The sequence below is a fragment of the Oryza glaberrima genome, chromosome 7 (genome assembly GCF_000147395.1).
Source record: "Oryza glaberrima chromosome 7, OglaRS2, whole genome shotgun sequence".
Taxonomy (NCBI): Eukaryota; Viridiplantae; Streptophyta; class Magnoliopsida; order Poales; family Poaceae; genus Oryza; species Oryza glaberrima.
This window is the reverse complement of record NC_068332.1, coordinates 22,103,808-22,126,785: the sequence shown is the minus strand read 5'-3', so window position 1 is coordinate 22,126,785 and position 22,978 is coordinate 22,103,808. Positions and strand designations below refer to the sequence as shown.

General features: G+C 43.6%; 2 protein-coding genes across 2 annotated transcripts; one reads left to right on the top strand and one right to left on the bottom strand.

Annotated features, from left to right (window-relative positions):
* Nucleotides 1-4,476: 4,476 nt before the first annotated feature.
* Nucleotides 4,477-8,808, bottom strand: LOC127778585 (putative methylesterase 11, chloroplastic). The gene is made up of 5 exons (XM_052305203.1): nt 8,383-8,808; nt 6,476-6,712; nt 5,529-5,672; nt 5,272-5,403; nt 4,477-5,175 (listed from the first exon to the last, which is right to left on the bottom strand). The coding sequence occupies exons 1-5, from the start codon at nt 8,734-8,736 to the stop codon at nt 4,888-4,890; spliced, it is 1,155 nt and encodes a 384-aa protein (XP_052161163.1). The 5' UTR covers nt 8,737-8,808; the 3' UTR covers nt 4,477-4,887.
* An 11,570-nt stretch (nt 8,809-20,378) lies between these two features.
* LOC127780303 (uncharacterized) lies at nt 20,379-20,907 on the top strand. The gene is made up of 2 exons (XM_052307212.1): nt 20,379-20,471; nt 20,551-20,907. The coding sequence occupies exons 1-2, from the start codon at nt 20,379-20,381 to the stop codon at nt 20,905-20,907; spliced, it is 450 nt and encodes a 149-aa protein (XP_052163172.1).
* The last annotated feature ends 2,071 nt before the right edge of the window (nt 20,908-22,978 follow it).

Here is a 22,978-nt window from a genome sequence, read left to right as displayed (position 1 = left end):
GGATGCTGGATATATAGGTTAACTGTACCCTCCATTTTGTGTCTTTGTGCGTTAATTATTACGATCTCTACGTACGTAACGGTCGGGCCAATTGAACTTGCTATAGATGTATATATGTACAATGTAGCAACGCATCGCATGCAGAAAAAAAGGGAGAGGTTATTAACTTTTCAATTGAGATGCCAAATTAAGGTTTGATGGAAGTGGTGTGGACAAAAAGAGAGTGAAATTCTACGGCTAATTGTCTCTTAACTAGGGTTGTAACTTTATCGGCGATAACTGCTTGGTTATTGCGATGAGCAGTGTTATTGACGGGTAGCGATAATATATATATAATTAAATAGAATAAATGAATTTTGATAAAAAGAATCTTTGAAAACTGTTACATATATTGTATAATTCTTTTTTCTCTATGCCTAACCTAGTAAAACCCGCTATCATCTCTGATAATCACGTAAAACTTGGCCCTTTATTGATTTCACAGTTTATCTTGACTCATGTGTCTTTCACTTATCCCACGTGGGTTTGACTTGTCTATATCAAACTACTCTATCTTATGTCATAAATATTTAGAATTTATGATAAAATTTGGTTAAATATTAGAAATTAGTAACATCTTAAAAGATATCTAGCCTAAAACACGATTCATTTAGCATAGGAGATCAATAGGACACATTTAAATACAAAAATCATATTTCCGGGTTTTAATCAGGAGGCATATATATATATACACGATGTTATAGTGTGTTATTTGTGGTTTAAAAGCAAATGTTGAAAAAAAAAAGTAAAGTACGATGGAACAAAACCCAAAAATAAATTTAAAAATTTAAATTTTGGCTACGTACAATAAGCTATAAGAGTAAATGGTGGAACTAGTTCGAAACACAGTTCATCAATTTCTTCTGATGTCAAATACTGTCAAGCTAGGACTTTAACATTACTAGAAAAGCGCATGCGCATGGCAAAAGCCACGTATGGTTTAGTGAGCCTAGGCGTGGGCCCGGTGGGGTAACAATCGGATAGAAGATCTTTTGGGTTTTGAACAAATTTCTATTTTGTTAGGGTTTTAATAAATTCATAAATGCATCAATCTATGTGTATAAGATGTTTTAGGTTTTGAATAAATTTATGTTTCATACTATAATACGTTTTGGGTTTTGAAAAAAAAATATACATGGATCAACGTATGTGTTTCATATATGTGTTTAAATTCATATGGATATTAGGGAATCTAGACGAGGGATTGATGGGCTTAATAAATATCTTATAATGCGGAACGAGGAAAGTGATAATTAATTGGAGCTGTGCGTACAAAGTAGGGAGTATGGACTACTGAATGTGCCAGTTCATGCATCGATCAGCATGCAACGGGTGTTTGCATATAGAACATCCTACATGTATGCGTAATATCTCATTTCATCCATGTAAAGTTTGGTCTCTCTGAGGGCTTGTTTAGTTGGGGAAAAAAATTGGGTTTGATTGTCACATCGAATATACGGACACACATTTGAAGTATTAAACGTAGTATAATAATTAAACAAATTATAGATTCCGTCAGGAAACCGCGAGACGAATTTATTAAGCCTAATTAATCCATCATTAGCAAATGTTTACTGTAGCACCACATTGTCAAATCATGGTGCAATTAGGATTAAAAGATTTGTCTCGCAATTTACATGCAAACTGTGTAATTGGGTTTTTTTTTCACATTTAATACTCCACACAAATTTCCAAACATTCGATGTGATGGGTGAAAAGTTTTTGTTTTAGAAACTAAACAAGGCCTAAATCACCCAACATGTTCTTGTGCCATCGCACGGCCTGCTGAGCCATAGTCCATGGGCCTAATTGCTCGATCGATATATTCACGAAGAAACTTCTGGACACCCGGTGGCCCGTGCACTCACGCACGCAAGAGCGTTCCTAGATCGCTGCACGCGCATGCACAAGATCGTTTCGTCGAGCCTCTTCCGCGAAGTCGGTGTTGCCACGTGGCTCTATTCTCCTTTCCATTTTTTTTTCATTGAATTCGTATTATAAGATGGGGCTCAAATGTCAAGGAGTGTTGCTCCATTTCTCCACCCAAAACCAAAAGCCCTCTCTCTATTCATGTACATTGTATTTTCATCCAGGAGATCATGATGATCAGATGAGATGAGATTCCATGTATCGTCCATACTCTACACAATATCGATATCATATTCAATTCGTAGCTTTTAGCTGCACTAGCAAATACCGTACTCTTTTTTTTTGGGTTCAATTCTCACACGTGTGGGAATGATCCGGCGACGCGTATGATCTTGGCCTCGTTTTGAGCTGTGGCTCGAATGCTAGCTCGATCATATCACTAGATGCAAGCTAGCTATATATACTCTCATAAATAATGAGTAGCAGCGGCTATGAATTGGCCGAAACAAAAAATGAGTACTCATAAATAATTAATAGTATATTTAGAAGCTTAAGTGGAGATTTATATCATCGTATTAAGAGGAAATTATGGATGATCATATGGTTTACTTTCTTGAGAGATTGAAAATTAGCTTTAATTCACCATCTTTCTCAACTAGCTTGTTGCTAGAAGACCACATTTTCTTTAGAAATGAATTAAATCTGACCTCTACATTCAAACCAAAAGACCACATATACTCAGGAAAGGAAGACAATTATAATGTGTCACACTGTGATAACAGTTTTGTTAAGGCTGCTCACTACATACTGACACAATTGTTTAGATCGCACAGGTACTGGTACAGAGAAACATCGAAAAAGTCAGAAGTGAAATTACAAGTCTAAGTGGAAGACAGGAGCGGTTTGAGAAGCAAAACACTACAATTTTCCTCATAAAAATTAATCTGAAGCAAAGCTGCATTCGCAACCCACATTGGCCCATATTAATACATCAGATTGAACCCCCTGTCCTTCTGTTAATTCAAGCTCTGCCATTGCCAATCTGCTTATCAGTTTATTTTGAACAACTTATGTAATCATGTATGTAGTACCTCCAAAAGATACATAAAGCAAGCACTCAACTGTATATCTCTTCAAATTAATGTTTAACTGGACTAGCTAGCCTAGAGGGCCTGCGTTACAATGGAAAAAAAAATTGAGTTTCTACCTTATAAATCAATTAATAAGCACTCATTTAATCCAAGTAGCACTATAATTTTTATTAAACAAGTAGGTGATTTTAAAATTTGAATAGAGCCAATAATAAAATAGGAGCTGACTAGTTAAAAAATGGTGTAATAGTATAGAATGTGAGGTCCAAATTTCAGCGCTAGGGGTGGTATGGGAATGGACACCACCACTGCTAACATGTTAAGTAGTATAGGGTACAAATACATGAAAATTGTTATATGTATAGACCATAGAGTTGCATAAAAAAATACTTACACAAACATAATATTGTTACAATATGTATAGATACATAGATTATACATTATTCGGCAAAGTAATATCTAGAAAACTATCAATGTCCTAAAGCAAAAATAAAAAATATCTACTACCAAATGGCAACTATTGAGTGAATGTAACTACTATTTATATCCAATATGTTTGAAATTTCGGTTATTTCGATCCTAAATTTATTTCTAAATTTACTGCTACTTCCACGAAAAAGAAAATAAGAGCATAATTAACGGCTGCCGTGCACATCCGATCGTAGGGCATGAGAATGGACGGTCAGGATCTTTCTTGAGGACCCGGTGGATTGTGCTAAAGCCTACCAGGCACCATCCAGGGGCGCAGGTCGCGCACCCCGTGGCCCGTGCATGTCTCTGAGACGCTCTTAGCGCTAAACTTATTAATTGGACAATAGTTGAGTTGAAAGTTTAAAAATGTGGTGTTGAACGTTTTAAATCTAGACTAAAAAGTTTCATAATTCGAGTTAAAAAACTTTCAAATTTTTGGTAGATTTTAAAAAAAATTAGGTTTGAAGTTAAAAATTTTAAGTTGAAAGTTTTAGATCTTTAGAAAAAAGTATTCGATTTTTTTAAAATTCAAAATGAAACTTTAAGTTGAAAAATTCTATTACAATAAATTATTCGAATTTGGAAAGTATTTCAAACAGACTAAAAATTGAAATAAAAAAAATAAAAATCTATAAAAATAACTTTTGAAACACAAATTTTGGATAACTTCAATTATTCTAAATCACTTAACTGGAAAATACTTTAAAAAATGTTCTTTACCTATTAGGCCAATAAGACCCAATAGGCCCACGCATGCAAAGCCAAGCTTCATAGCTCGGTAGTGGTGTAGCTAGAATTTAGAAGAGAAAAGGTGATTCACTATGTATTTTTATCATGTAATCATGTTAGGCAATATATCTACTATTGTTCTTCTCTTCTTCTAACTTTGAGTCAAATCTTAAGTGGTCCATGAGCTACAGTGCCACCTAACTAGCTCTGTTTATTTAAACCCACATCCGGTGCAGATACGCCAATCAGCCGCCCCACAACCTTTATGCCGATTTAACATGATTTCCGCTAATATAATTTGAAAAGTTACTTATATTGTATATGCATGCATCAATTGTTGATGGTAACAGCAGATGACAAAGATCAACACAACAAAGGATGAAAGGAAATTCATCAGCTTTCATCTAGCAATTTTCTCGACGTCATCTTTCATCTTAGCAATTTCTCCAGGTCAGTCTGCACTGGGAGGATGTGATTCACCATGTATAGAAAATCAGAGCTCCCCTACTCTGCTGCTACGCAGTGAGCCTCTGTGACAAACATCCTGTATAAACGACCTCCAAGCCATAACATCTTGGCTCAAGCATTACACCCCCATTCTCAACATATTACATACAAGAAGCAACTGCACAACAATGGCAATCAGCCAGTCACCAGCCTTGAAACCTGAAGGGAGAAACCCCAGCTCTCATGATGCCTTGACTGGTGGCATGGTTGCTATCTCTACAAGGGTCTTGTGCAGAGCTTGTGGCTTGGAGAAGAATGGGGCATGATCCGAGCCTTTCAACCGAAGAACCTTCTCGGGCGGGTTCATGTCGCACATACCTTGCTGAAGATGAAGTGGAATGGCATTGTCTTCTGTGGTTTCGACGTAGAATCGCCGCACCGATCCGTACTTCTCTTCTGTTAGGACCAGCTTCTCCAGCACAGGAGCAAAGGGGATAGGTCTCATGGACACTGAAGCCAAAGATACATCCTTCAAGAATCAAGAACACAATGATGTACTGTTAGAACCCAATTCTGAAAAAACTAGGATTTCATGATATGATCGGGATGGTTGAACAAGACCTACCTTAGAGGGGCTTTGGTTGAACAACAAATCTTTCAGTAAAGACTTCTCTATGTTGATAGCGGTGGGAGGATGCTCCTTGCCATTGGAATATACAAATTCCTGCGCCCTTTGGAGTGTACCATTTGTATCCATCTGTGTTGTATGGGTAGAATGAACAGGCATTAGTGTATTGTCATTCAAATAAATTTTAATGCAGAAGACTTTGGCTCTATTCCTTTTCTCTTTAAAATTGTGTTGATGCTGTGATAGAAATGAACCTGTTGTTGAAACATATCAAGAGTACTATGCCCATTTTTCAGCATTGCTGCACAAAGGAAAACAGCCTTCGCAACTTTTGATGGAAACATCTCCATTGCGTAGGATATACAAGCACCACCAAAATCATGTCCAACCAAAATCACCTGTGTAATAACAAAAGAATCAAAATGCATATTATTACAGGGACTCTGATGTTTATCGAACTATACATTAAAAATCTATTCGAAGAATAATCCTATGCTGCTTTAGAATATCAGCATTAGTGCCAACAAAAATATTTCAAACAATTGCAAGAAAACATGAGGCATATGCACAGAATAGCACAGGAATATTCTGGCAGCCATTAGAAATGATAAACGTCCTATCCATCATCAGATTTGAGAAAGACATTGAAGTATAGTGAGGCAGTAGCCAGCTTCAAATTACTACAATTGGACCTACTTAGTGATGCTAAAGCTCTGAAACATAGCCATGAAACTAATTGCATCAGTGTCAAAACTTCTCTAATGAATTATGATCCCCACAGAGTAAAATGTACCATTACAGGCTAAAGGGTGCTACAGAGACCTGTATGAAACACCCAAGTCCTTAGAATTAGCATGTTCAAACATTGGTAATATAAATTTATGAGCTTCTGGAGACATTAATATTTACCATTATGTGTAAAGTTCAAAGATACAAGAAATGAGCAACCATTTCAGCAGGGCTCTCTCCAGGATTTCACCTAAAATCTAAGTAACTACGACCCCTATTTGCATATTTTACTATCTAAGCTGTAGTGCAATGTCAGAAACTCAAGACATAAAGAGTATTCAGCATAGACAATAGAAATTGGTTACGGGTAAAACAGCACTTAGTAATAGCCTACTAAAATACTCCGAAATGGAAGTTCACTTATTTCAATGGTGCAAACTCATCATGAATCAATACATGGAAGAGAGCAAACCTTTTCGTTGTCACCTAGGCTTTTAAGGTAAGATGTAAGCGGCTCAGCATACTGCGTGAGACTGCTAATCTTGTTTGTATCATACGAATGAATCCCGGAACCTGTTAAGTCAATAGCATTGACTCTGAACCCACTATCCTCAAGAAGTGCTATAGTCTTGTACCAACACCAAGCACCAAAACCTCCTCCATGAACAAGAACAATGATGTTGGTTTCAAGATCTTTAGTGTTCAAATCCTGTTTCAGAAGCATTCCTTTGGTTAGTGTGGTAGTGATTACATGCACGTAACAGAGACTGAACATTATGCAACAGGACAAACACAAATTGAAACATCAGTATTGCTCAAGCAGCAACTGAGATTAAAAACAAAAATATGGAGTTCTGATAACCAAGTTAAAACATACTTAAAAATGTCCATCAATAGTAGAATCATCAAACACAAAAGCTCAAGAGCTGACAAAACTAATTATTATGTGTATGTACACTTCCAGTTTTCTGAAGTCGAAACTGCGGGATTGATATTTTTCTGGGTCTCACAAGTCACAAGTGCTAGAAAAACAATGAGACCAATGAACAGTCAAACAAGGTGCTAATTCGTCGTACAAGTACTGCCATCATACGCCTTCATCAACTAATTGACCAAGTGACAGGTGACATTGAAAATATCAAACAAAAACTTCCCAGTCAACCGTGCTTTCCTAGCAGGCTGGTATGTTCTTACTAGTCATACTACTAGTTGCTAGTCAAGATTAGCTTTGGAATTTATTTTCTTATTAGTTACTAATGCAGGTATAAAAGTCGCGATAGCTTAGTTTTCCACGCCAGCAGCCATTTCCAGTTATGACAAAGCCAATCCTGGTAACAACAGAACTGAACAACACGAATGTATCAGGACTAAAAACAACTTGAAGTAAAGAAATTCAGGATTCCCCACCATTGCACAGGTTGGGTGTTCCGCTAACCCTTTGTCCAAACTCTACAAAAAATGAATGCACGCGACAAGAAAAATTCCCTGGAAACAATAAAAAACAACCGAATTCAACTGCCCTCTATCCATGAAAGGGCTTCTGAAACAGACCCAGATATGTATTATTATCACCCACACAACTGAAATTTCCTGCTTGCTATTAAATCTTTTACCAAATCAATGTCAGGTCGTTGTCCGACCTGTTCACATGACTAATGATTCATCGGGTCCCAAAGATACTTAAAAGATCTTTCTTGTAGATAGGAAAATTATAATTGCAATTCTCTTTGATCCCACTTCATCCACATGCACATTACGAAGAATTAGGCGATTCTCTGGATGGAACAGCAGGCCATCACCAACCAGGATAGAACTGAAACTCTAGTCAAAGAAAAGGTAGTAACTATCTGAAATCATTTCACATCCTGCTCAAATTGATCCGATGGATCATTCATTTCATTTCACTTCGGCAACCTGGGCCCTCTGACGCATGGGACCTACATCTTTGTGGGCCCCACTTGCCAGCCAGTGTCACACCGCGAAGCACAACTGCTATTACTTGGCAGTTGGTACTCCGAATTGCCAATCGCCATAGAAGCAAGCTGAGCGAGATGGAAGGACGCAGCGGACTCGATTCAGGTAGACGGTAACCAAATCAGAGGAAGAAAAATCGACGAATTAAGCCGTTCAGTACTACTCAGTACAGTGAATCGGGGAGATGAGAAGCGGAGGAGCAATCTGCAACCAAAGGAGTACGCAGAGCCACGAGGAAGACGCGAGATTTCAACCGCGAAGCTCCCGTACGCCCAACGACGAGATTGGGGGAAGAACAGGAGAAGTCAAAAGAGTACGGCGCCGAAAATTCCACCCGGCGGCGCACGCGCGCACGCAACGCCAATGCGAGCCCGGGGACGCAAGAGAGGAGAAGGGGATAGATACCTTGGCGAGAAGCTGCTGCGGGTGGAGCTCCGGGTCGGCGAGGGAGCGGGGGCGCGTGCTGGAGCTCCTCGGCAGCGGCGGGCCCTGCTGCTGCTGCTGCCGCCTCGCCGCGTACCGCACCGACGCCGACCGCTCGAACGCGCCTCCGCCTCCACCCCCGCCTCCGCCGAACGAGCTCCTCTGCCCCAGCACCAGCGCCGCCGCCGCCGCCAGCGCCTCCTCGTCGATGGCCACCGCCTTGGCGCCTCCGCCGCCGCCGCCGCGGCGCGACGACACGGATGACCGCCGCTTCGCCACCGGCGGCGGCGACGCCGACGGTGCCTGCCCGGAGATGCAGGACATCAGCGACCCCATCTCGCCCTCGCCGGAGACCTCGCCGCCGGCTTCTGCTCGTCGGAGTCCGAGTCGGAGAAGGCGCAAGAGAGAGAGATGGCGCGGCAGAAATGGCAGGAAAAGCATACGAAAATTTATACTTCTGGTGGCTACTACTCTCTTTTGCAAAAAGGACCTCATCTTTTGACGAAATTAGAGTTTCAGTTGCTGGTGGTTAGTGTTGACCGTTGACAAAAAAAAAGAATTTCTCCCTCCTGCGAAAATGTGGCACGTTGGTTGAGAAGATCATCCGAAAGCACCATAAAAAAACACAAGAAATTTTTTAATTTATCTAGGGATGGACGAAGCTTCACACGATTTTTTCAGCTTGAAAAAGAAAAATCACATGAGCTCCAGTTTAAATATATAATAATTGTGCTGATTTTTCTGAAGGCGAAATGGTCAGCAAAAACGGGTTCCTCCATGCCCAGTAGATAATGTTTTTATTCTGCAGTCATATGGTACGTGTTCTTCGATAGATGGAACAGACGATCTGCAAATGATGCACAGCGAAGACTGAAGAGCAGTGTCAGCAGGAGGAAGTACCGGAGAACTGTTGCAACTGTGTACTGTAATGGAGTGTAGTGTCTACAGAGAATTCTCCTGTATATAATAGTGGCAGTAATCCTTCCTTCCGTTCCAAAATAAATCCACCTTTTACATACTATTTATTTCAAAACAATTCAGTATATTAAGCCATCATTATATTAGAGTTTATAACAGTGGAGAAACAAATGCATTCTGATTTGTAAAAGTTGAAAATAAATGTATTAATATTTACTAAAATATGATATAATTGCACTGGGGTATGCCATTCAGTCTTTCCGTGCTTTTTTTTTATTAAAGGGGCTGTGCACCTACACCATTTATTTTGTATTCCCTTCGCTCTAAAATATAGTAATCTAAAAACAAATGGATGTCTTATGTCCAGATTTATAATACTGGGATATGTCCCATCCGATTCTAGTATACTATTTTTCGAAACCGATGGGGTACAAGTTTGTCATTAGATAAAATACCATACCTGCCGTTCAATTTTGAATCCTTGGTATAAATATGCTGAGCTTTCAAGTTCCGGTCAGGGAGATTTTGCGGCGATAAGATAACAGATCATATATTGTCACGGCCTTGTATCACAGAAAGCATTTTTCACAACTGAATAGTTAATAACGATATCTCGAAACTCGGAAATCTTAAAAGTTTGACAAGATCTATGTCCAAGATTACATGTTTTTAAAAGAATAAGTATTGCTCAGTAATTAAATACGTACGGACAAGTCCATTTTTATATTAATTCTTTACCAATTAAAGATCAATTATGCAAACGTACATTCATCACAAATTATCGCTGTTTTAATGAAACAACATTTTATATAGTCATAGCTACAGAAAACCTCGGGATTTTCTTAGCTCAATTTTTTTTTCTTATATAACTATCTGCACATGACAGTTTGTGCAAATCATCTGCTAGTGGGCAGCAAGCAAGCATCCCTATCAATCCATCATACACAAAATTATACATTATGACCATTTGATTTTGTAGTCGATACGGCTGATGCTGCCATCGTTGCTGTTCTTGGCCTCTCGTTCGGTTGTTGGGATCCTCATCTCGGGAAAGGATCAGATAAACTAGCTCGAAAGGGGCTCCACGAACTCGCATGCTCTCGCGTGTTTATGTGTTTAATTTCAGACTTCGAGGTAATCTTTGTCAATGCCTTTTCTGGAGCCGTACATGGCACGCACCAATGCAAACCAAGCAGAAAAACAAATGGATTACGACATCTCATTGAGATTACTCTCATCATTCATGTCTGCATGAAGGATTATTCAGATCCCATCTCAAGAATTAAAAGAAAAAGAAAAGGATCTTCAGATCTCTGCTGAATTCTTCCTCTTCAGATCTCTGCTGAATTCTTCCTCTGTATGATTTTTCTGGATTAAGACGACCGGGATGGCATGATTAATTTCTGTGTTTTGATAATCTGAATCGATCTTAACTGATGCCAGAATGAAGGGAGGAGAAGAGAAGTGAAGGTTAGGTTTCCTGAAGATGAGAGGAAAGAAACAATTTTGTAGAGGTTAGTGTTGTAGGTGTACATGTGCATGACTCACCCCAAATCATGGTTGTTGGATTTGCTAATTAGAAATGCTGAAAATGATTGGCTCACATGTACATGGGATCAAAGAACGGTTATATTTAGTACTTTTGAGCTGCTTGTGCATACCGAAAACTACCTGTGACAACTTAGGTGGTCCAAAGGTGGAAAGACTAATTAAGCAACAAAACATGTGATTAGCATACAAGCAACACTCCTCATGAGAGAATAATAGCATTTTGCAAGTTATGAAAGACTGTCAAGCTTCACCAACTCTGTCAAATGTCTAGTAGCAATCAAGCTCACATGATTGTAATTCTTGTCAAATTCTTCATTTCACCCACTACATATGCACAAATGTCTTCTTCTTCTGTGTTTCAGCTCCTCTACTGCATAGTCAGAAAAAATAATGATAAAAGACATCTTTTAGACATTCACTAACACAGCTTATTCTTCAGTAACTTCTACCCACAGTCACGCGAATATTAGTGAAAGACCTAATATCAAATAATTAGAAGGGGTGAGGCTTCGAACCCAGGTCGTCTAGCCCACCACCTTGTGGAGCTAGCCGGAAGACCCCTAGGCGTTTCTCCTATCCACAGTTACCAACTCCAATTTTGTTCCAACCTCTTGTTTAATTTCCAATTATGTTTACAGCACCACTAGCAGTGTAGAAAGATCAAAGATTACATTACATTTCATTCAGTTTGATCTGCCCAACTGAAAGATGCTCACATGTTCACCACCAGAAAGGAGAAAGCTGAACTGGAAGTTTCTTCAGGGGCATCACTTTTAGCTGAAGAAAAAATTAAGTCCAGCAGAGAAGGGAGATGAGGAGCATCATTACTACAAATCTACAATATCATGAAACCCATGAGACTCGATGTACTAGTATATATATCTTCCTCCAGCTCTCTTTCTCTTTTCCTTTTATCTCACAAAGTAACACAGATATTTGTGATACTAATGATAACTATATAGCTAATCGATAGATCAACAACATGTCAGCGTCCGATCAGATGTTCAGAATCATAGACAACGTGTGAGGGGAGGGCGCACGATCTCGATGATCGATCACTTCTTCGTTATCAGCTTTTGGAGATTCTGCCGTGGTACATTGATCTGGTTTTCAGATATAATTTAGAGAGGTACCGATAATTAATTAACGTTGTAATTGAAGGACCAATTAAGCTAGATAGCAGCTGGTAGGTTGGCTGTCTGAAGAATTCCTTGCCGATCTAAACAAGTTTCAGAGTTGAGATCAGCTTATATCTGAAGATGTCAAGATGGGCTGGAAGTCGTAGTAGTACCTTAAGGTGATTAGATCAAGTTTATCATCGGGATTGACGAATGCCTAGCTAATTGGCGTGTACGGCGTCAGCGCGGCCGTACATCCAGGACCACGAAAGGTCATGTCTGAAAAGTTGGAGATTTTCAAAAACAGTAGATGAAAATGCGAAGAAATTGAATTTTTTTAAGCTTTGAAATTCTAGTATATTTCATATATTATATAGTTTTTATTATCAAAATTTAAACCAAAAACTAAACTACTACCCTTTGTTAAAATATAGCAACTTTTAGCTTCAAATACATGACATAAGTTTATTTTATACGTATTTTGGAACATAGGTAGTATCTGAAAGAGCTAGGGATCATATCAGAAGCTGTAGCAATTAAAAACTACTCCAAGGTATCGTCGTCAGCTGAAGCACACCTGCAAGGTATCAGGATGGACTCGGCGTCGATCGATTACATTCACCTAGGACTATCAAAAAAAGCTCGAGACTCGCGAGCTGCTCGAGCTCGACTCGGCCTAGGCTTGATTCGTGCTCGGCTCGAGCTTTAGACGAGCTGAGCCCGAGCCTCTCCTAAAGCTCACGAGCTTTGTCGAGCCGAGCTCGAGCTTCCAACGAGCCTGCTAATATATGAATCTTGTTGTTATTTAATAAATTAGGAGGCCAAATATGTTATTTGTATGCCTTGTATTGGCATCATATATTTATTTTATTCTTTTTTTCTCTTCTATTAATATGATGAATGTCGGAGGGTGAACTCCTCGAGCGGAGAACCGTGAGGCCCCTCCTTTGTTAGTTCGGCCGGGGGCAGCGAGTGTAAATCGAGGAACTGAGAAGATTGGAAATGACCCTAGGGGTCGGGCCCTTGATCAAGAGGGTGAGACTAAAGGGGTTATACAGGTTCGGGCCGCTAAGAAGCGTAATACCCTACTCCTGTGTATGATGATTTTTCTGAGCTTTGAAAGTGTCTGAATCTCTGGTGTACAAGCAAGGGCTAGGAGTTCATACTCCTCCTCCCCTCCCCCCTTCACTGGACATGAACCTCCTTTTATACTCCAAGGGGTTCTCGCATGCACCAGGTGTGCCATGCAGTAAAGGGGTAAATGTTCTCTATATTAAATGTGTGTCTTGCGCTACAGCTTGAAAACCATCTGAGCACCGGCTGTCGTGCGGGGCCCATCAAATTATGCCGGCTGACGCGGGCTAACACGGGGAGGATCCCCGTCATTCACCATTTAATGGATGTGGATTTTGGGTGCGTATGCGCCGGGAACACCATCCCGGTGTGTTCAGAGCGGTCAAGCCGGCTCTGAATGGTTATGAGGCACTGTGCCACTCATCATCTTGACATGACAGGACATACTTGCCGCATGCCGCCTGACACCTGGCTAGAGCACGCGTGGCTTGTCACCGTCTCGTCTGTTACTCGGCCGGTCACGCTGTCACGCCCCGAACTAGCCCCGAACGGAACCAGCCCGTGACGCTCCAAATTAACCTGTTAAACGATATCAATCCCAGGAAATAGAGCTGGTATCACAAGATGACAGAATATCATAGCAACAGAGGTCTCTTTATTATAGAGTAGGAGTACAGTCATGTTGGGCTGCGGACAGACCCCGAGCTCACAACTGCATTACAAAAGAGGAAAGCGGAAGCCAAGACTCGGACCTAACATCACAGGCGCGACTTGGGAACCAGATCGAAACCCTAAAACTCATCATAGCCGACTTGCTCCTGGAAGAACTCCTCGTCAGCGGGGTCCATCTCATCTTCTTCAGCCACTGGGGGGGGATTATTTTTATAGAGCAAGGGTGAGTACAGGAGTACTCAGCAAGTCATGGGAATTATGTGTTTAATGAAGGCTTCAAAGGAAAGGCTGTTATTTTTACAATTGATTTTTAGTTAAACTCCTTTTTAAAACAACTAAGTGAGTGCTTCTCAAACAACACGGATGAGACAGTGCATCTCGTACGGTCGGAGTATGTGCAATGCATCAGTCTTTGATTGATTCAAGATTGGCACCCGGCCACAACTTTCAAACGGCCACCCGGGCCTAGCTGATCCCGTCAGCTACAGATGTTCCAAACATCGAACCCATATTCCCAACAGCAATTTCACAAAGCAGTAGTCGAACAAAACTACGCTAAGGAATCACCTTACATCCGCCCATGATCGTGGGCACGGCTGTTCGAACAGTTTGTTAACCTCTGCAGAGGGGGCACACTTTACCCACACGACATTACTAACCCGGATCACCCAGCCCGTGGAGAACAGCCACGTCTGGTGACCTTAAGGCTTTCATGACAAGGCATTTCGAGAGCTGACACAGGTTTATCATATGCCGACGAGAGGGGTCCCAGACCAACAATAGGTTAGGTCTAGACCATACTGTGCCAGGAAGCCCAGGGATCCTCCCCGACACCACCCTAGCGAATCCACTTGTCTCCCGGCATCAAGGCTCCCCTGATTAGCTAATTACTCAGCCAGGGGTGTCCCATTCCACCCATGTGGTCGTACTTGTTATATGTTCGGATGAAATTCCAAAGGAATCGGTCCTTAAGTGCAAGAGCGGGAAACCGTGCTCCCGGCACGTCCCCCGGTCTGCGATTTTTGGAAATTCATTTAGTTCGCAAGCACCGACCCAGGCGTCGGGTTTTTCCAAGTCTTTTGTAAAACCCAAGTTTTACCCATCGTTGGATATTTTAAATTTAAGGGGAGGACTCCGACGTGCGTGCCCAAAGGCCCGTACATCGAAGTACAACAGTCGACAAAGGACGTTTAAGTGTTCAATAATTTAAGGAGGGTAATTGCAGCAATTAGGATTGGGGCCGGTAGGCTATCTCGCAAGCAGCGGCCAAATTTCTTGTGTTAATCCTATCCATGCATTATTTGCGGAAAAGAAATATTTAGATTTAAATAATAGGTGCAAGATGATCAAAGGTGACTTTCCTTGCTCGAGATCTTGAGCTTGATCCTCGAAATCCGCGCACTCTGGGTCTTCGGGCTCCGAAGCTTCACGCAAATGAGACGACTCAACAAACGGCGAAATTAAAGCCCTATTATTGACCTCTAAGCGTGCCATTGGGTAGATCTCGAGATTTGAGGATTTTTGGAAGTTGAACGGAGTCTAACGGATGTACAGTTGAGAAGATATTGAATTTCTAAGATTATTGGATTTTTGGTCTAAAGGAAAAAGGATTTAATTAAACCCTTTGAAAAAGAAAAGAAAGAGGGAGGAGGACCAGACTTCCCTCGGGCGGCTAGGGTGCGGCCCGAGAGAAGGGGCGCGGCTCGGCCGAGCTAATGGGCCGGCCGGCCCGAGAAGGCGGCCCAAAGGCACGCGCGGGGAGAAAGGGAGAGGAACCGGTGGGCCGGGTCCACCTCGCGTGGTCCCGAGTGGGACCCGCTTGTCGGCGGCTTGGCTCACCGTGAGCGAGGTGCATGCGGCGCGGCGCTAGGGTTGGGGTGGGTGCGGTGCACGCGTGTGGCTTGCGGTGGACGCGGCGTGCAAGTGGCCCACGCGCAACCTCTCGGCTCTCCGTGGGCCACGCGCACGCGAGCGGGGACGGAGGGAGCGGCTGACTAGGGTCGGCTTGACCCGGTCCGGCTGAGCTAGCGCCGACGTGGCGCCTTTGTGGCTGCGACGCCGGCCGGCGGGAGGAAGACGAAGGCGCCGGCCACGAATGGACGATGGGCGGCGGCGGTTTCTCCAGGACGCCGTGCGACGATGAGGGCGACGGGGTGTACACCGAAATGACAAGGGGAAATGAGAGGGAGCGAGCCAACGGCTCGGATTCGCCGGAGAGGGCTCGACGGCAGCGGATTGCGGCGGCGGCAACCGGCAGCGAGAAAGGGGGAAATCGGTGACGGCGTGACGGGAGATCGATTCGGGCGAGCTAGAGCATCTACGCGACTCCGGGAATCCGTTTCTAGCGTCAGATTGGACGGAACATCGCCGAGGAAGGCCGGCGACGGGCGGCTACTACCGAGCGCGGCGGTGACGACGGCGAGCCTACTGCGAGCGGCGGCAGCGGTCGGAGCGGCGCAGGCTAGCTACGGGGAGGCTACACAAGCTACTGCTCGAGTCTAAGGGGAGGAGAAAGAGCGAGGAGGGAGAACGGGGAGGTGTTCTACCGAGACGAGACGGGGCGCTGTGACGAGAGGCCGACGGCACGGGAGTGATCTCTCTGGCCTCGGGCCAGGGAAGAGGAAGAACACGAGCGCCCGGAGTCCCCTTCCGATCCTAGCGCGCACCAGCTCCTCCGGCGCACGCGACGGCGAAGGGCGACAGCGAACAGGGCACGGGGCGAGGCGACAATGGCGGAAGGCGAAAGCGAGGGAGATGGGTTTGGGGGAGGGGCTCGGGTTTATAGGGCGGCTATGTCGGTTCGGAAACTGACCTTCGGCGGTCAAGCCAGCGAGCTGGCGCCCCGGCTAGCGGCCAAAATGGCGACAGGGAGGATGACGCCGGCGATAGAAGAGAAAAGGGAAAAAGGAAGAAAGAAAGGGGGCTTGCCCCTTGCTTCTTTGGGAAAAGAAGGAGGGAGAGAGGGCGACGAGGCAGGAGGAGGAGGAGCTCTGCCTCCATCCCTTGGAAGCTAGCGCGCGGAGTGGCGGGGCCAGGTCGATGACAACGGCAATGACGGCGGGGCGGTTTGGAAGGGCGCGGCTACAGGGCGGCAGACGCGGGCTCAGGCGCCGTAGGTGCTGACGGCGGCGGCGACTTGCCGGTCGGCCACCATGGCGTGCGCGCGCGGGAAGCAACGGGTGGCGCGGCGATTTGAGCGGCGTCGGCGGGAAGCGGCAACGAGAGCAGAGAAGGAGGGAGAAGAGAAAGAGAGAGAGAGCGAGAACTCTCTCTCGCTCAGCGCCCGAGCGGCGCACGTGCCTCACACGTGCGGGCGAGGATGGAGGGGAGAGGAGAGTTGGGCTGAGGAGGAAATGGGCCCGGGAGAAGAGATCGGCCCACGAACTCGAGGGACGCAAAATAGACTTTTCGAGAGGATTTGATTTAGGACGGATTTAAGATTAGGGTTTGGATTTCGACGATGGATTGGGGAATTGATATCTGGAATGGCACGGACACTGGACAACAAACAAGGAGACAATTTTCGCATTTAGGATTTTTAAGAGATAGTTTTCCCACTAGGCGCCACGACGGAACGGGCGCTACACACGCTCCGGTCATGATTCGGTCAGGCACGCAATACGCCACACTAAATGCGGCGTGGCAAGCCCTCTCCGTCCGCACTAAATGCGGTTAGGTGGGCGCTGAGGGGCTTCCACTGAACCACTCTTGCATGACGGCCACGTGGTGACTGTCCCGAGGGGTCGGGGCGGCCCGACCCTCTGGGTTAGATAGGGGCGGCTACCGCTCATCTACGGTCCCGACCCCTCGGGGGGAATGCCACGTGGATGTCGAGGGCGACCTCTCCCCTTCAAGCACGGTACCCCGGGCCCGTATCACCGACAATGAACTAGAAATTAATTATTTTTTAAAAAATTATCCATGAAATATACATTGTTTTAGTTAAAAATTAAGCTCGGTAGTCGAGCTCGAGCATGATCGAGCTCGAATCGAGCTTGTATTAAAGCTCAAAAATTTTATAGACACGGCTTAAGCTCGGCTCGAGCTTGTATGCAGGTGAGCTCAATCGAGCTCGGCTCGTTGGCAGCCATGCATTCACCCCGATCAAGTGCACTGAACTGATGATGAAAAGCAACCGATAAAACGATTGATCATGTGGCGGTGGACCTGCAGCTAGCTAGGTGGTTTAAACTTAGGTGTAAAATATCTGCAGGTATCTTGCGATGCATTGCCAATTTATCAAAGTATATACTACCTCCCTCCCAAAATAAGTGCAGCCATGGATATCCGTGCCCAATGTTTAACCGTCCGTCTTATTTGAAAAATTTGTGAAAAATTTGAAAATATTTAGTCACACATAAAGTAATATTCATGTTTTATCATCTAATAGCAATAAAAATACTAATCATAAAAAAATTTCAAATAAGACGAACGGTCAAACGTTGAACGTAAATAGTGTAAAACTGCACTTATTTTAGGACAGAGGGAGTAGGAGTATATATTAGTAGTACCATATACATGTGATTTCTTCCGATTGGTTTAATGAAGTAGCTGATGATGCACGCTTGTAGCTGCGTTTGCGTGCGTACGTGCAGCCCCTGATGCATGATATGCATCTAGTAGAGTACGTCCTAACGTGCATTTCATCACTTTGTGCTTAGTTTAGAAACGGGAAAGGGGCCGGGAAAAGTGAAGAAGATCGAGGGCATGCATATGGCCTGTACTACGTATGTATGCATATAGTCCATATGCGTCGCGTCGTCACAAATTTCACCTAAAATAAGGCCTTGTTTAGATTAAAAAAATTGATCAAAAACATCATATCAAAGGTTTAGACACATGCATGGGACATTAAATACGGGAAAAAACCAAATGTATAGTTTGCATGTAAATTACGAGATGAATCTTTTGAGCCTAATTACGTCATGATTTGACAATGTGATGCTACAGTAAATATTTGCTAATAACGGATTAATTAGGCTCTTAATAAATTCGTCTCGCAGTTTACAAGCGGAATCTGTAATCTGTTTTGTTATTAGTCTATATTTAATAATTTAAATATATGTCCGTATACTTTAAAAACTTTACACATAAAGAAGTAACCACAACCTAGTACTTGTTGACGCATGTTAATACTTGTTGACGCATGTGGCCGGCCACCTGAAGGAGCAGCAAAGCAAAGCTAGCGCGCCGGCCGCGGCTGATTGGGCGTGGTCCATCGAAGATACACATGCGGGCGTGCGTGCGCGCGACGCGACGAACACTAGTGTTGTGAGAGCGGTGAGGTGAGCCGCGCGCGTGCATGTGGGGCGGAAAGCCATTCGATTCTTTCGGCGTTGTAAAAACCAAACGCCTCCTCTAGGGATCAAACCAGATGCATGCGCTCTAAACTAAGCTGGGGATGGGACTAAAGGTGGATAACGACCCAGCTCGACTCGACTCGTTAAGGTCTTGTTCGTTTAATCCTTAAAAGAGGAGGGAATATAGAGAATTAAAGGGGAATAATTCTATATCACAATAGATGTGGAATAAATCCCCTCAATCTTTTTGTGAGATGGATTAAACGAACCAGGCCTAAGGGAGCTTGTTATCTTACCAAGCTAGCACGGTTCGGTTTGTACTTGGTCACGAGCTAGCTTATTAAGCTCGTTAGGTCAAGAGATATCATCATCCAAGTTCACCTAGGGATTTAATTAAGGAAAAATGATCATTTTCTTTTAGAGGGAATTGAAGAGAATTGAAAGAATTAAGGAGAATAATTCCACACACAATAAATATGGAATAAATCTCCTCCAATACCTCCTGTATAGGGATTAACTGAATAAGGCCTTAAGAGAAAACTAGGGTGTAGGATGTAAGCAAGTTATACCTGCAAGGTAGATTGTTTCTGCAATAATTTAGTGAAGTTTGAAATGATTAACATTGATTTCATGGGATCATAAAATTGAAATACGCTCCTTGCCAAAAACAAGAAGAAGTACTATGTTTGGAAAAGAGAAAGGAATAAGTCCACTTTACGTCCCTCACCTTACATGTGGGGAGAGGCGGCTGACGTGGAGAGAGGTGACATCCACTTACATATGGGTCTCACATATTTCTTTTTCTTTTTACCAAGTTAGATGTCATATCAGTGAAACTAGCAATCCATACTACGATGGGACTTAATTAATTTAATCCGGTTTTATAAGTTATGGATCAAGATTTCTGATACTGCTTTTAGATATATAAACTCGACGGCAAGATAAGGGACACAAATGGAAACGTGGATACTCAACCCGGCCCAGGATGGCCCGTTATCAGAAACGAGCCCATACGATTGTATAACAGCGAGTGGGCCCAAATTAATTAAACCTAGCCCAACTTTCTAGAACTTCTATCGTCAGCTTAGGCCTAGTAAAAATTTCATGAAAAAGTACACCGAAGGTCCCTCAACTTATCATCGAGTTACAAAATCGTCTCCCAACCACGAAACCAAATACCGGGCGTCTCTTTAGATCCTCTGGTGGTTTTGGCCCTGATTTTGTGTGACGTGGCGGTTTAGTCAGTGTGGGACCCACGTGGGCCCCACATGTTAGAATGCCTGGTCATCTCTCTCCTCCCCTCTTCTCTCCTTTCCTCGTGTCTATCTGACTTCTCCCCGATTCGATGGTGACGCGGCTGCGGTGGTGGCGGCGACGGGCGACGCGGCAGCAGTGGGGGGAGGACCTGCGGGCGAGCAGTGGTGGAGGGGCGGCGGGGGTAGGAGCAGCGCGCGGGCTCCCCCGCCGGCCGCCACCCACGAGGCCCACGACCACGAGGCGGCGTGTGCAACGTCAAGTTCGGCTGCTCCACCACGACGGCCGGCTCGTTCCCGGCCGACGGGCTGGTCGGGCTCAGCGGCGACGCGGTCTCCCTCGTGACGCAGCTCGGCGGCGAGGCGTCTTTCGGCCGGAGATTCTCCTGCTGCCTCGTCCCGCACTCCGTCAACACATCGTCGGCGCTCAACTTCGGCACCCTCACCAACGTCACCAAGCTCGGCGCAGCGAGCACGACGCTCGTCGCCGGGGACGTGGACACGTACTACACCGTGGTCCTCGACTTCGTCAAGGTCGGCAACAAGACGGTGGCATCAGCGGCGAGCTCCTGCATCATCAATGCAAAAATAAGCTTTGTTACTCCTGCAAATTGCAAGTGAACAGAACAATCTCAAGCTAAGTTGTTCTTTAATCAGAAGAACAAGAACAGTGTATGAACAAGCAGAATTTCAAGATATTTTGTGGTGCCGGTTTCGCTTTCTTACCTCGCTATAGATTATGTGAGAGATCAAATTACATGACCCATAAATTGTAGAGCAATGCAGGAGTAACACTCCCAGCTAAGAAATTGATTGATGTATAACACTCCGATCTTCTATCTTCGTTAGGCGATGCAATGAGAATTCAGAATTCTCACCAACAGCCAGCTTGCTAGAATAGAGTATGAGTTACTGATCTTGAATGACCTAATGTGTACATCCAACAGGAAGCAAACCGAACAAGCGAGTCCGGACTTGACGCTGGAGTTCGGCGGCGGCGGTGGCCTTAGGCCCAATAACATCAAATGGGCTAGCCTACACTCCGTTGGGTTAATGGGCCTTCTCCTTCTCCTACTCGGCCATGATTTCTCCTGAAGCTTTTAATAAAGTTCAACTTTTGTTTCAGGTTCAGGGTCAAGGTTCACTGATCTTAATCAGTCCATCTAATGAGTGAAATCAAGATGAACTTCTCACCATTGCAGAAATCCTTATCCTTCTCGCCGTTCAGATCTTTTTTTCAAAGCAGAATTTCTCTCTCCCTCGCTTCTGTTAAGGAATCAATGACACAATAGACTGTAAATCCAGCCGACTTAAACTCATTTTCTGTCAATTTTCGAGTAAGCTAAACGATTCCATATGAAAACACACAGCAAAATTGCTGTGTTCAGATGAGTACTGGGAGTACTAATTAACAGCCAAAGCGTAATCGACACGGATCATGCATGAATAAAGAATTTGGCATTCTTCATACTGAGGCGATCGATGGCATTGCATGTTCAGAAGGTAAGCTCTGACTGCTGATGCTTCAGAGAAGTCAGCTTCAGCTTCAGAAACAACTTGCCAACAAGAACTAAACAACATTCAGACTTTCAGAGAGAGAACCATATCCTTTTGCTTACAGCTTCACAGTACCTAAACCAAACACCACACCACATGCATATGCAACACTAAAGCCAATTAAATTGCTTAGTAAACTCCCAATTCAATCATCAAACTCTCATACTCCTAGATAAACATACACCAGTAATATTATATGCTTATTAGTTAGTTAGCTTAGTACGCAAGATTGTGTCAATTCGAGGCCGTGTGCTTGCATATGCATGCACGGCCAATGTACAGGCTACACAAGTCGTATACCCACATGACAGGCATGTGCTTTGCCTCTCTTGCTGCCAATTTTTATATATGTAACCTGGTCAGTACAAACAGTACACTCAAATGAGAAGATTAATTAGCCGGTTCATGGCTAAATTTATGGTGGATCTCATCTCACTCGGTCTAACTCAATTATTCATCTAGCTAGCAAGATCTATCCATATATAATGAATGTCTTATTTGCCACTGCAAGCTTCTAACTTAGACTACATCGATTTAATTGGTGGCTTTGCAGTGGAACGTAATTAGGCTCGCTGTCACTTCATGAATATAGATGTACATGTGAGTGTGCCAGATGATAATTCACTCTATTAAAAGAAGAACTCTGGAAGAAGCCTTTTCTGGAGAAGTAGATCAGAATCATGTTCATCTTGACTCTGAATTTGGTTGCTTACCCCTAAAGCGTGCCCTACATCTTTCATAGCTGCAACCAGGCCCATGCTCTACATTTTCGACGAAAACCGCAAAATTTTTAAGGTTTCGATATGGGACGAAAGTAGATTCCGACTACAAAATTCCAATTGATTTTCAAAAGAATTAAATTTAAAAGGGTACAATTTCACCGAAATATGTCAAATTTGACTAAAAGGGTTATAACGCGGGGTTTAGAATCTGAACCCTGACCGTGCCAATTGATACTACTTCAATGGACAGTTGGACACCAATTAAGAACTACTAATATCCTTGACTTTGAGTATTGATTTAACATTGCGATTAACTAACTCAAAAGGCTGAAATGCTCCAATTGGCACCAGCACGCTTTAACTGTCAAGATTGTAAATCATCAAGTTAAGTTATGACTAACTGCTGAAGAGCA

Bases quoted from the DNA above. Each gene is read 5' to 3' on its own strand.
- LOC127778585 (XM_052305203.1), bottom strand. From the start codon at position 8,736: ATGGGGTCGCTGATGTCCTGCATCTCCGGGCAGGCACCGTCGGCGTCG. The intron at 6,713-8,382 runs GTATCTATCCCC...CTTCTGAAACAG, and splicing joins CGCAGCAGCTTCTCGCCAAG to GATTTGAACACTAAAGATCT. The intron at 5,404-5,528 runs GTTCATTTCTAT...CATACAACACAG, and splicing joins TTGATATGTTTCAACAACAG to ATGGATACAAATGGTACACT.
- LOC127780303 (XM_052307212.1), top strand. From the start codon at position 20,379: ATGGTGACGCGGCTGCGGTGGTGGCGGCGACGGGCGACGCGGCAGCAG. The intron at 20,472-20,550 runs GTAGGAGCAGCG...TGCAACGTCAAG, and splicing joins GTGGTGGAGGGGCGGCGGGG to TTCGGCTGCTCCACCACGAC.